At 42.4% G+C, this 13,828-nt stretch overlaps 1 protein-coding gene across 6 annotated transcripts in view; it reads left to right on the forward strand.

Annotated features, from left to right (window-relative positions):
- Positions 1-13,828, forward strand: part of CDHR3 (cadherin related family member 3) — a 66,700-nt gene that overhangs the window by 15,682 nt on the left and 37,190 nt on the right. For 3 of the 6 annotated variants that reach the window (XR_005932464.1, XR_003923638.2, XM_030015955.2), the window contains exons 1-2: positions 5,927-8,939; positions 13,100-13,302. Coding sequence is in view for 4 of the 6 variants with exons in the window: in XM_030015955.2 (XP_029871815.1) it covers positions 8,873-8,939; positions 13,100-13,302 (270 nt within the window). In the remaining 2 variants the exon portion in view is untranslated. Of the gene's footprint in view, positions 1-5,924; positions 8,940-13,099; positions 13,303-13,828 lie in introns of those variants that run through there. The other 3 variants (XM_030015954.1, XM_041123718.1, XM_030015956.2) reach the window with 3 other exon arrangements.

Raw genomic sequence — 13,828 nt, forward strand, 5'->3', positions numbered from 1 at the left:
TGGTGGGACATTCAAGTAATTTTAAGTCAACAGATATGAACATTACGTTCCTGGCTTGAAAATCTGGACATTGTTTGCAGCTGGAATATTTGATGGCTTAATTGATTTTGATTTTCAAATTGCTTTTAAAAATCAACCACTGGTTTGAATCTGCTCCAGATGGGCAATGACTGAAAATTGTTATAATCTGGCACGTATTTGGTAGCATAGATAAGCGAGTTGATGGCCTCATTAAAAGTATCTCAAACATATGCACTGATTAAAAAACCCTCATCTCTGGCTCAGCAGGATCTTGGCTGAGGGAAACCAAACTGCTCTGTCACCCCTAAAGGCTCCTTCTGGCATGACAAGGGGAGGAAGTTCATAATGCTGTTGCACACAGAGGTGAATATAAAATATGTTATGGTCCAGCGTGCCTGCCTATCAGCGAATGAAATATGGTATAGGCCAGTGCTTGTTTCCACTGTGGTCAGTGGGAACTCTTGTGTAAGCACCTGTGTCCGCCCACCTGAATGAGAATCACGCAACTGAGATCATGGGGTTTCGAAGTCTGAAAGTGGTATTTATTTTTCCACCAATAGGTCATCAAAATTATTGCCTTCCTGGTAAAAAAATGGTACAGAGACAGGCACTAGGGGTTGGCGGGATCTGAACATCAGAGCTGGCCATCCCAAACCCCCTTTATTGTCACAGCAGAGAAACAGATGTTTCAAAAGTACAGCACTTCCCATCCTAAAGGCAATGGCTAAAGTTGGTTACACCAGTTGTGACCTAGTGGTGCTGTTTTGTTTCGAAAAGAAGCCGAGGGTGACTATATAACGTTAACATATGCAGGTCTGTATTTTACTTATTTCAAGGTAGGTAAGAAAAATCCTATCCTCAACAGCATCCCATCATTCTGACTGCTACTTGCTAAAGCACTATGTGAGAGTACTGTTGCACTTCTTTCACAACTGCTGAACAACTGTGAATGAGGTCTCCTCTCCAAAGCATTATGACTCAGTTCCCACAACACACTGACATTTTTTTAAAGGAGAAAATGTACTATTTTCAATAACAAGCTTGGCAAAGACACTGACCAAAATGATGTGTCTGGCACATAATGTCCCTGCTTTTTAGCATGCTTTGTAACCATTGCCTACGTGAATTAAATGACTCTTTTCTGTTTAGACAGCTGGATTTCTGTGTGGCACTAGATGGCAATATTCCCTCAGCTCCAGCAATGGTCAGGGGAGCCATATACAGCAAAGGGACATATTCTGACCTTGCTTCCTTGTTATCACCCATGTAGCTCATATTGTAACAGCCGGGTTTTATGTGACTGAGGTCAATGTGGGCTGCAGAGGTTTTTTTTCTCTCTGTGCATTCACCTGCCTACCTTTACAGCTTAACAGATCTCTGTCAAAACATTTGCGGGTCAATACGCTTACTGTGTGGGGTCTTCCGTGGTCTCAGGCTGTTCCATGATGTTGATGCTCAAATCCACAGGCAAGAAATATCTACATCTGAAGTATTGCACTGCTTTCCTGCTGCCTTTTGCATATTAATGTGGTGGCAGACTCAGTCAAGTTATTACTCAGATGTAACTTTGCCTCATGTCACTTGTAAGTGGCGTATTTTTTTCACTCGTGTTTGCTCTCATATAAAATAAGCATAATCTAAACTCATGAACTGTAAAAAAGTGATTCTCTGTCTGTACCCAGATGAGTTTGGCCCTATCCCTGTGGGATATTTCTAAAGGTTTTCTCTAGTCACAGAGCTTACAGGCAGCAAGGAACAGCACCAGTGATGAATACTGCATCTGTCTCCTTTGCGTAATTAAGATTTTGTTTGCCTTTGGAGCATTTTATTCAGGCCCAGGTCTAGTGAAATTGCTCCTTTCAAAACCAGGTTTGTCATTGATCTTTGTGAGACTAGGATTATTATAATTATTTTCCAATAGCCTAGATGAAATAGTAGTGCTACCCAAATGTAGAAAGATTGCAAGGATGGCTTTAGATAATGTATGTCCCAGGCAATATATTGAGGTAGGAACTGAAATTATTGTGGAAAAGTTGTTTGTTTCTGCTCTCCTACTGTCATAGGACCACCCAAGCCTCCTCTTCAAGCTGATGCCTGCCACTCCCATTAACCCCACCACACAACCTTTTTTCCAACTTATAAACCTGTGCTGCCACAGCTGTTCTGCCACATGCTTCTTAGAGCAAAGATCCCAAAACCATATCCACTGCCTCCCTCATCCTCTTATTGCACATGTCCATGTCCTCAGATCAGGACCCCAGCTTCGCATGCCCCATCTTTTTCTGTCTTCCCCGCCTCAACTTTCCCAGCAGAGATCCAGCTTTTTCACTGTCTCATACTTCACAGCCACAGCCTCAGTCCTCTGCTTCACAAGTCTCTGTCCTCATGTCCTCATGTAGCTGAGTAAATCATGGTACTACTGCATTGGGTATTGCTAAGCATGAGAATGGAGCAGAAACAAAAATGATACACCAAATCCTCAGGCGGTATCAGGCTGCTGCATGCTGTCTGATCCATTGTAATTGTAGGACTGAGGCTGTATGCACGCTGCAGTTACCACCAGGCAGCTGATGAGTAGTCATTTGATGGGGACAGAAGCTCACAGGCACACCAGAAGCAGAGAGCCCTGAACAGTCACCTTGCAGTTATTTAAGGTCCCGCATAAAAGAGTATTGTCCTCTTTCAGACACTTCAGTCCAACAGCCAGACTGCAGCTTATACTGTGAAACAAATGGGGAAGAGAGTGAAACGTCCCTCCTTACCCCTTGCACACATCTTCTAGTTGCCAGATACAGCCACAGAGGAGGTTAGAAGCCACATTTTCCCCAGAGGAAGCCAATGCTAGGAGGTATATGCAGTACTTATCTTTTCCTCGCTGGCTTTGCCATGCCACTACCTGGAGGAGAACGTCCTCTCCCAGCTATGGGCTGCTGTTGGGCTACAAGCTGCTGAGGAGAAATGGGTCAATTCAGCACCCTTTGGAGCTTGAGGCAAGGCCCATTGGAGCCCTGGAGCAATGAGACAGAAAATGATGAGGATCAGGGAAAAGCAGAATCAAGTATAAAGCAAGCAGCTGAGGCAGAGATTTGCTGTTGTTTTGTGCTACATCTGATTAAAAAATTAACGAAGCCCATAGGAGAATACAGAGCTACTTCTGACCAGTGTCTCTGGGGAAGCAGCCATTGAGAGGGGCTGGAAGTGAACAAAGATGGCTATAATATGCCGTGGCACCTCAGGGCCCTGGCACAGGTCAGTCCCCACCACAGCCTTGGCACCCCAAGCAAAATGGCAGTGTATCCAGGGCTACATGCCCTTGTCTCATCACATGCCCCTCCTCTGCTCCCCTGGAGAGCTACAGAGCTCAGTTGAAGATCTCAAAGTTCTTGAAACCATAAACAAACAAAATTTCACACTGTTAGGAAGTAGTGAATTATTCTCACTCTTCCTGTTCAAAGGATGGAGAAAGTTAGGTGTAAAAAAACTGTCCACCTTCGAGTGAAACTCCACCACCTGAGCTCTCACCCTGTGCCCAGCCATGCTCTTTTCTGTTAATCAGCCATGCTCTTTTCTGTTAATTGCATACTCTTTTGTTTTGTTTGGTTTTTTTCCAAAACCAACAGAAAATATTTTGTTTGTGCTAAAATTCAAGGTTGCTTTTGCAAAATATAATAAAATCCCTTTCACTGCTAAAATAGATCAGATGCAGTATGTTTCATGATGCAAAGGCCTGTTTAAGTAATTCTTGGTGATATATTAAATACTTGACTAAGTGAAGTGCATCATGTTGTGTACATAGAAACCTCAGAGTTTCTGTATCCATATTTGCCCAGAGCATTCTTTCTTGTTGCATTTGCACCATTTGCTACTTCACATCCTTGTTTATATATTTACCAATCAGCTCAGGTGGCCAAGCAATTACAATAGCAGACAAACTTGTAATATGCAGTAAATACTGTATCATGAGGTACAAAGTATTGCCACATGGGTTCAGGCCCTGATCCAACATCTAGAAAACTCAGAAAGAAGGCTTCATTGGCCTTGACACTTTTTTTACTGAATCTTTACTTGCACTAGAACTTTTTTGGGGAGACAAATCACACAATTAAAATTCAAGTGACATACATGACTGGTATGGACAACATAATTTCTCACAGGTATTGAATGTTCTACATCACCACACATTTTTGATCTTGAACCACAAAACACAAAGTAGTTGCTGGTTACATCTACTTTTGCTCAGGTGAATGAATATTGAAGCTTGTGTTTCATTGACTCCATGTTGTGTTAACGCAGGAGTAAATGTAATATTTTTAAGCAGCACAAGAACTTAAAGAGAAAAACTTTTGGCAACAGTGTGCTTTTTACAGTCATGGTGTCTTACAGTTATCATCACTGAGATTGGGAGTGTGACCAAGAACTTTGGCTTTCCTGGACTTTCTGTGTGGCCTTGGAGAAGTCACTTGACCTCATTGTAGGGAGGATTCAAGTACATCTGGAGCTTTCTTGAACTTATGTCCTTGTAATCATCTGTCTGCCTCAGTCCACATTTGTCAAGATGGAGCGGAAGCAATGGGAAGGATCAGAACAATCTCCCCTATCTTAATGTCTTACATGCTCCCAGTCATCCTAAAATAAGTGCTCAAATTCTTGTGGCAAAAGACAGACTCCTGGGATTCCTTCTTCTCTGGCAAACACTTTCATCCCTCGGGTGTGTAGCTGCTGGAGCAATGGGAGAACGTGTTTCAGCACTGACAACAGCAACGGTTTGGGGCTTCTATGTGTACTCACCCAGATTTTATGCTGTTCTTTACTTAAACCTGGATCCCCAAAAAAGCTCTTGGTGTGGTGGAATCACTTCATATTAACAGACACCTCAAGTTAATTATCAAGGAGATGACTAGTGGGTTTATGTGTCTACAAGTCAATGCTAGAAAATAGATGGCCCAGATATCTACTTGGGACTTTTTTGCATAATTGCATAGGTTACTAACCTTGCTAAACTGGGATCGCTTTAGGTGAGATTAAGGTAGCCTGGGTAGTACTCATGACTTTTAGTTTGCTGTTGTCACTCACAAATGGTACAGAGGAAGCTTTTAGCTGAGAAATCAAATGAAATGGTGCATAAGTTTTTGGTGTAGGATGCTAAGGTACTGTTTTAATATTTTAGGAAAGGTTACCAAGGCAGTGGATGGAGAAGCTGTACTGTTTAAAGAGAAAGGAGGTGAAAATAAAACCTGACAGTTTAGGTAATTTGATTCATGAAATAACAATAATAAATACTCTTGAACTGAGGTTGAATCAGGTGTGTGAAAATTCTCCTTAGGCTGCTCAATTTTTGGTGAGTAATTACCACAGTAAGAGCAAAATGTCTCCTTTCCTGTGAGTTGGCTAAGCAGAAGAGAGCCACTACTCTGGCTGAAATAACCATTAATGGGAAAATTATGTCTTGAACCTCTGATGCATTTGAAAAGTGAGAGAACATTTCTTTCCTGTTGACAGACTGGAAATCAATTGAGAATTAAACACATAGAAAAAAGACTAATGTCCTGAACCTGCACATTTTGTTATGCAAGTAGACTACTTCTCTGAAGCTGTCCTCTGTTAAAATCCCTCACTTTCCTGAGGACAGGCAATTGAAAGCTTGCACATCAAGTTCTGCTCTTTCCCACCCAACATCCCTCACTTCCCTTGTTCTTTCTCTCTGCATCCCAACCTAAGACCAGTGCAGTCTTTTGCACTCCGATCTGTTGATCTTTCCCCTGGAACCAAGATTCTTTAATTTCTTGAAAGATGTACCATCTTCCTCACGTTCTCCATCTTAACTGATAATCCAGAAGACATTTTTTCAGAAGTGCATTTTTTCTGCACTGCTCTAAAATGCCCAGATTTCAAATCATCTTGAAAACCAAGGGATTATTAAAAACCTGGTTTGTTTCTTGACATTTTCATTTGCTCCAATTAATTTTTCTTCCCTTTATTTTGCCTGCAGACTCCCTGGTTGTATTCTTGCTTGTGCTGCCTTGACCTCTCTTCATCTAGCTGCTTTATATTCCCAGGAATCTCATTCCTGACCTTCCTGCAGTGGCAGAGCTACTGTTGCCAGCCTCGCCAGGGAACTTCTGCCTTCCTCTCCTTTTCCTAACTCATCTGTTCCTAACCAGCTCTATATTTGATGGCACGCATATACTTATTTCTACTTGATTTTCAACCGGTTCGGGGCTCTCTCTTAACTCTGGCTGCTTTTTCACTTTATTCCTCACAGCCTGGCAGGATGAATCAGAGAACCATAGAAATCCACTCAGCAGAGGAATATAAGAAAAGAGGGATCTAAGGGAGGTACTGAGAGATACTGGCAGTGACTGAAGGAAGAAAAAGAAGGAGCCAGAGCCCTTTCTGCTCATACTCACTCCACCCGTATGAGCTGCCCTCCACACTCTCCTCCCTCACTGTGTGCTACACTTGGCTCTCCCCCTGTCTCCCTGGTCACCTCTATGGTCTCTTCTCACAACATGCTTGAACCATGAGGCTTAACAGGGACTACTTGAAAGCCCTGGAGACATATTCAGAGAGAAAACAGAAATTAACTGCTCCATGGGTATTCACATAGCACCTGAAACAATTACCTATTGCACTTCCAGGTGAAGCAGAGGAAAGGCATGCATTTTCAAATGCATGTGTATTCCAAATGTCCTTGCCATCCATGTCTCCCATATCCCTCTATGGTGTCTCTATCACCATACGTGCAGAGGAAAGTCTGATTTATGTATATGGACACTGAACTCTTGCTGAAAGTAGATCTGTGTAGGTTCTCAGATGAAGGAAGGACAAAACAAAGAAGTTGGAAAATGTATTTATAGGAAAAAAAACCCCACACCAAAACCAAACCCCCCAAAAACCCAGCCTAAGAAGTAAGAGAAAAAAAAATAAAGGACAAAAATTGTGACCTCTGAGTTCTGGAGAAGGCTCGGCTATTCAGAGCATAGAATGGAAACTCAGGCTAGATACTAAACAAATTTAAACATGTATCTGAAAGACTGGCTACTTTAAAACTTAGCCCAGATATTTCTATAGTTCTTTCAAGATTAAAAGAAACAGCTGTATAATGGGATAGATTATAAATTGCAACTAAAAGGAGGGAATAAAGCTAGCAGCAGTTTTACAGTGTTCTGATAATTAGTAAAAGATCACAAGCTTATTGTATTAAGTCTGGTTCATGCCTATGCACACAGACTTCATCTTTGTGAGATATCCAGTCAGATCAAAAGCTTCTTTGTGTACCCAGGAAATGCAACTGAAGGGATAGGCAATGATCTGGTAGGTAAAGGGACAGGCTAGACTTTTTGCCAATAGAAATACATTTACATTAATATCTTATCAACATAACTAGGTCATTTGAGGGTGAGGTTTTCCATATATTTTTTTACTAACATAAAGTCTAGGCACACGTCTCTTGGGGCAGTGGAAGATTAGCTTCCTCAGTGCTACAGGTTGATGCAGTGTGTGCTCCCAGATGATATGGTGTGGCCACATTCACTTTAAACCCAGGCTGCATCTGGACTTGGCAAGGCCCTAGAAGCACTTTAAAATAGATGCAGATCAGCCATCAAATGAATGTTTCTTATGATTCTCCAAACCAGTATCAGATATGAAGGTATGGCTCCGTTGCAATCAGTAGGCTTTACTGATGCATCTTTTCCAGTTTCATTATATCAGCAGAATCTTCCAGGGCACATATGTACGACAGTTTAAGGTGTGCATGCAGCAAGCATAGGCAATGCCTGCCCCAGCGTTAAACTAGCTGTTCCTGTTCAGCATGTTCAATTAATATGCTCATACTACACAAAACACAGGAGCACGGGACAGAGATTTCTGAACTACTGTCAGCTTTCACTGGGACAGCCACGGAGTGTCATGCAGAACCATCTAGAGATGCTAGCTTAGCTCACAAATCAGTGTGGTTTCTCCAGAACTGTGTTAAACCTGAATCTAAATTCTGCCTCTTAGTGCAGCTGTTAAGTTTGTGTGGAGGTGTTTGAGAATCAACTAGATGAATCCCCAAGGAACCTGATCTAATTAAGCCTGCTTTGAGCAGGGTGTTTGACTAGATGACCTCCAGAGGTCCCTTCCAACCTAAATTATTCTATGAGTCAATGCTGATGCACCTATATTGCATCCAGTTCCAGTATTAGTGTCACCTCTATACTATGCTCCATGAAAAAATGCTAGGACTGCCCTTAGATTAAAAAAACCACAAATGTTGCATGGGTGTATTGTGGGCTCACTAGCTAAATGCCTAACCTAAGGGAGCCAGTGCACTTAGCACAGTGGTCCATGCTGTTCCTAAGATGGCTACAGCAAAGCTAACTTCATCATGTTCATATGCTGCAATCTCACCTCCACGTGTGCATTGTGTGTGGTCTGAGTAATTCTCTGGTAGCTAGAGAAATGAGAAAACTTCAGGTTCTTGGTTTAAGTAAAAAAGCATGAATATTTGATTCTGGTGTGTGAAGGGAGCATCTCATTTGCCAGAGCGATGAAAGCAGTATGGTATTTCCAGATTTAGAACATACTAGATTCTTTTCATAATGCTTCAATAAATAAGGTGATTGCAGTGAAAGGACTATTAATGATTGTTTTCTCAAGTGTGGCCCAGGTCTGTGGATGGAGTGTCAGCAAGGAGCAGTACTCTGACAAGCAAACAAGCTAACAGTGTTTAGAAACTCCCTTAGAGACATGGGTCCTTTGTTTTGTTTCTCACTCCACAACATGACAAAGAGGAAGAATTTAGGTGGAGCTGATGTGAACTAGGGAAAACATGCCATGATCTTCCTTCAGTTTGCATCCTGGAAACATGAAGGACAGCATCGTAAAGATGATGAAGAGCATGCTCCTTCTCATTTTGCTGGGAGTAGTATCTGGTAAGAACATGATTTCATTACGCTGCTAAAATTAGAACACTGTTGGCTGTTATACTTTCTCTTGGGAGCTTTATAATACATATTTAGGGATCAGACACGGATGGAAAAAATCAAGTAACAATTATTTTCCTACTGAAATAGATTGAGCTCTGTGGTTATAGCAGTATAATGAAGAAGAGAATGACTTCTTGCTAAGACACTTTGGTGGATGAGACACTTCATGTGCAATAGCCACTGCTCAGTGTGACAGTGTTGGAGTGGGAAAGGATGTCAGCTCTCCAAGAAACAATATCTAGTATTAATATTCCAGTATTCTCCTTTCAAATATTGATAACATTTCTTTTGATGAAGTAAAACAAGCAACCAAACAGGACCAAACAGGAAAACACTTGTGGAGAATATTAGTAGGGTAATATCACTATCTTTGCCCAGTGTAAAAACATGGGAGATTTGCCCATATGAATATGTGCGTGTTAGCAACTTAAAGTAGATCTTCAAACTGCAGTCTTTGTGGCTCATAGAGCACTTGGTGTTGCTTGTAGTAAGCTAGCTGCTCAGTTAGGGTCACTTTGCTCTTGAGGAACTGAAAGAGTTCTGCCAGCCCTCAGGAACCTGTCAGTATATGGTGGTTTTCCTGATGTCCCCCAAACTGTGATCAGGACACTGCATGTGAATCTCAGCTTTCCTTGAAAAACAGCATTTTTCTAACCTGCATGGTTGTGAAGAGAGTAAAGCTTGAAGGTGTGACTCAAGCACACTGTGAAGACTAACAAATCACAGATAAATGAGACTTAAATATACATGTACTTCTCAAAGCCAGCCTCATGATTGCTTTGTCTTAGACTCAGCATTTGTCAATGTTTGGGGTTGGTAGTTCTGATAAATAATGTATTAAATTGCTTCAGGCATGTTTTGTTCCCCGAAGTAAGGAGGTAGGCAAGGACTTGTGAATATGGAAGGAGGGCTTTTGTAAAAGCAGTTGGAAGAAGAAGAAGCCATTTAGATGCAGTACCAAAAATTTCAGTTAAAAATAAAGAGCAAGAAGTAAGAACTTGTGATTTAGAAAGACAAATCCTGAATAAACAGCCAAGGAAATCTTTAGAGATAATATAAAAATAGCAACTCTTTTCTTTCTACATTTCTGAGTGTTATAAATGATTTCATTGATTTTATGAACGGTTTCCATTAATGAACTGTGGCTTGCTGAGGGAACTGGATTCATCAGGTGCTGTCCACAGGAGATTCTAGTCAAAGTTGTCGTGGTTTAACCCCAGCCAGCAACTAAGCACCACGCAGCTGCTCACTCACTCACTCCCCCCACCCAGTGGGATGGAGGAGAAAATTGGGAAAAGAAGTAAAACTCGTGGGTTGAGATAAGAACCGTTTAATAGAACAGAAAAGAAGAAACTAATAATGATAATGATAACACTAATAAAATGACAACAGCAATAATAAAAGATTGGAATGTACAAATGATGCACAGTGCAATTGCTCACCACCCGCCGATCGACACCCAGTTAGTCCCCGAGCGGCGATCCCCCACCCCCCCTCCTCCCAGTTCCTCTACTAGATGGGACGTCCCATGGTATGGAATATCCCTTGGCCAGTTTGGGTCAGCTGCCCTGGCTCTGTCCTGTGCCAACTTCTTGTGCCCCTCCAGCTTTCTCGCTGGCTGGGCGTGAGAAGCTGAAAAATCCTTGACTTTAGCCTAAACACTACTTAGCAACAACTGAAAACATCAGTGTTATCAACATTCTTCTCATACTGAACTCAAAACATAGCACTGTACCAGCTACTAGGAAGACAATTAACTCTATCCCAGCTGAAACCAGGACAAAAGTTCAGCTCCACTTATTGAAATGTATCCCCAGAAGCCCCTCTCAGCCCAGTCTCATTTGCATGGGTGACTTTTGTTGATGATGTTTGCCAGGAACTATAAGAACATTGATAAAACCTCAGTCCTTCTCGGGGTCCTGCTTCCACTGACATAGATCAGTAACAGCTCAGCTGAACTCTATCTTACTGGAGTGTCAGTGTGACCTGTTCAGATTAACTCCTACAGGCAGTTCCCACCTCACAGTCTCCCACATCCCAGCCTGTACCTCACCCACCTGCAGAGCATCTCCAAGGCCTTTTTTTTCCCTAAATGCCGGAGTAATCCCAGCCAGATCAGTGATCCATGAACCTGCTGTATCTGGAGTGTGGGAGCATAGGAACCTCCATGCAGCTGTGGAGAAGCTCTGGGGAAGTACCTCAGCTCTGCCTCTTACCAGTGAGGCCCTGTGCTCAGAAGAGGTCTTCCCAGAGGCAAACTGTCCCACACAGCCTAGTGTGGCTGGTTACATGAACAACACCCCCCATGCTCCCTCCTTCTCCTCCCCACAATGCAGTGAGTCTTGCAGGCTGCAAGAGGAAGAGCTGGAGGTGTCTGATGGAGTCATGCTGCTCTAAGAAGTGCTCCAGGAAACACCGCAAGGACAAGTGCCTCCTGGGTTGGGATGCAGGAAGAAGGGAGACCGTGGGACTCCATGCTTTGTCTTGCAGACTCATCTACTGCTATTAGTTTTGCTTCTCATGTAGCAAAGGCACTGGGATCCTAAGTCTTCTCTGATCCTATGGGGAACAGTTATTTGAGAGGCCGGTAAAACGAGCAAAGTCTATCACACAAAGGCCATATGTGAGCTATCCCTAAAATGCTCCAAATTTTTTCTAGGGATATAGGAAAACAAGATTTTTTGATAGTTTGGGGGAAAAGTCATTAAGGCTTCTTCTTATGCCACTGGAAAGCATTGGAGCTGAACTCTCCCCCTCCAGATTAAAAAGCCTGCTGCCGTTGGAGGAATGGCAATTAGAGTGCCTCTTTGGTAGCTGATGTGGGCCATCCTTCCCCAGCCACATGAGAAGGGGCAAAGAGAGATGGCTCTGTCCCACACTGCAGAGGTGTTGCAAAGCAGCACATTTGCCCTTGGCATTACGTTCTCAAGCTGCAGGCTGAGCCTGAGCATCCAAGCAGAAACATGCTACAGCCCTAATGGCCTCAGACTAGTTCCCGTAGCAGCTTTTTACCTTGCAGCTGCCCAGCAAGAATAAAGACTTCATGGAGCTTTTGCTACAGTAATTGCTGATGTATGAACAGCCTGGCCAGTTGAGTGAGCAATATCTGCCTCCCTCTTGGCACACAGTATGTAGGAAGTTTGACTGAACACAGCCAGCTTTCTTGGCAAGCGTTCTGGACAAGCCAGCAAAGCCACCCCAAACAACTCAGCCCTGCCATAGCCTCATCTTGAGGTATGTTGCCAGTTTAGGGATTTGAGGTTACTGAGATGTTTCAGGACATGCCCCAAAAGCTGTCCTGATTTATGTTTTCTAGACTTTCTTCATGAGATAAAGCACAACGGGCCTTTGTTAAAGTAACAAAAGCCAGAAGCTAAATGATGGAGCAAGCAAAGATTTTGGTTTGGGGAGTCCAGAGGTCTGACTGAGAAGCAAGGAGCTCATGCAAAGCTGTTGGATGCCACAGCAGTCTGTGCTGCTTCCAGGCAGTTTTGAACCACAGGGTGCTTTTGTGGGCCTGCATCTCCTCCAAGGACTGGAGGTTGCTCTTCCGTGCTCAAAGCAGAAGACAACAGCAGCACACAACCCCCAAAGCTGTTGCTAACTCACACGACTCATGAGCCAGGTGTATGCATAGCTATCCTAGAAAGAATAAGCACAGGGAAAATGGAGGAAATGGGTGCTGCAGATGGCGTAATTCACAAAAAAGATTGCTTCTTTAACAGCCAGGTCAGTGTGATTCAAGATGCTTTTTGATGTGATTAGTGCACAGAGGCAGCAATTAGCACAGGGGGTGAAATGAAATAATAGAAACATGTTTGGTTCCTTTGCTTCTATATAAAGGCATATACGAAGGCAAATGATGCAGTAACAATACTACTTTAACAACAGCCACTCTAGATGACAACAGTATAGTACTGAATTAGAGAAAAGATTGATTCTTTTGCCATTAGCACTGGTTTTATTACCGTGCAATGCCACCATTCATAAGCAAAAAGAGAATCAGGCCATTTTGTGCTCATTAATGGCAGCTCTTGGCACAAGCTCTGTATTCCTGCTAGCCTAAGATTCCCAGAAGTAATTTTACATTCATTTTCATCTTGCAGGAAGAAGAACCCAGTTGCTTAAGGGCTTACCTGCAACAAGCACTGTTGAAGAAAATGCAGCAGCTGGTGTTTCAGTTTATACCTTTAATATAACTGTTTCTCCATTGTCTTCTGAAGGTGTTGCAATACTTCCTACCATAGTAAATTCAAATCCACTTACAGAGGCTTTTGCTATCGAATCAAAAGGAGATCTCGAATACAGGGTGAGTTTTGTGTTTAGTTTGAGCAATGTTCAGTCATGTAGGCTGATGTTTCTTGGATTACTGAGCACTGACACCACACTGTCTCATCTTTTAATCAGATAAGAGTTGCAAATGCAGACTGTGGTAGTATTTGGACATGCTGTAATAGATATGACAAATGAATAGCAATAGTGATTATAATTTTTAATTGCATCTAGGCAAAAACCACCTATCACAATAGTTCCATTTATTCTGTGATAGAAAAAATGTGATTTTTGGAAAATAAGAAGTGAAGAAGAACATACAGGACCTGCTTGTCTTTTGAGGATTTGTCCATAGTTTTTCAACTTAATTTATATGAAGTCACTGGGAATTTAAAGTGGCTTAGTTAAACCACATGCAGCTTCTGTTTGGCCACTCTCACCTAAAATTAAAATGAATTTGAGTCGTGTCCAAAATAAAGTAAGCTGAGTCAGATGAAAGTCATACCTAACTCTGAACGAAGGCTGTGGCACATGAGGAAGTTATCTTGAGGTAAGAAGTTATC

Source organism: Aquila chrysaetos, chromosome 5, assembly GCF_900496995.4.
Source record: "Aquila chrysaetos chrysaetos chromosome 5, bAquChr1.4, whole genome shotgun sequence".
Taxonomy (NCBI): domain Eukaryota; kingdom Metazoa; phylum Chordata; class Aves; order Accipitriformes; family Accipitridae; genus Aquila; species Aquila chrysaetos.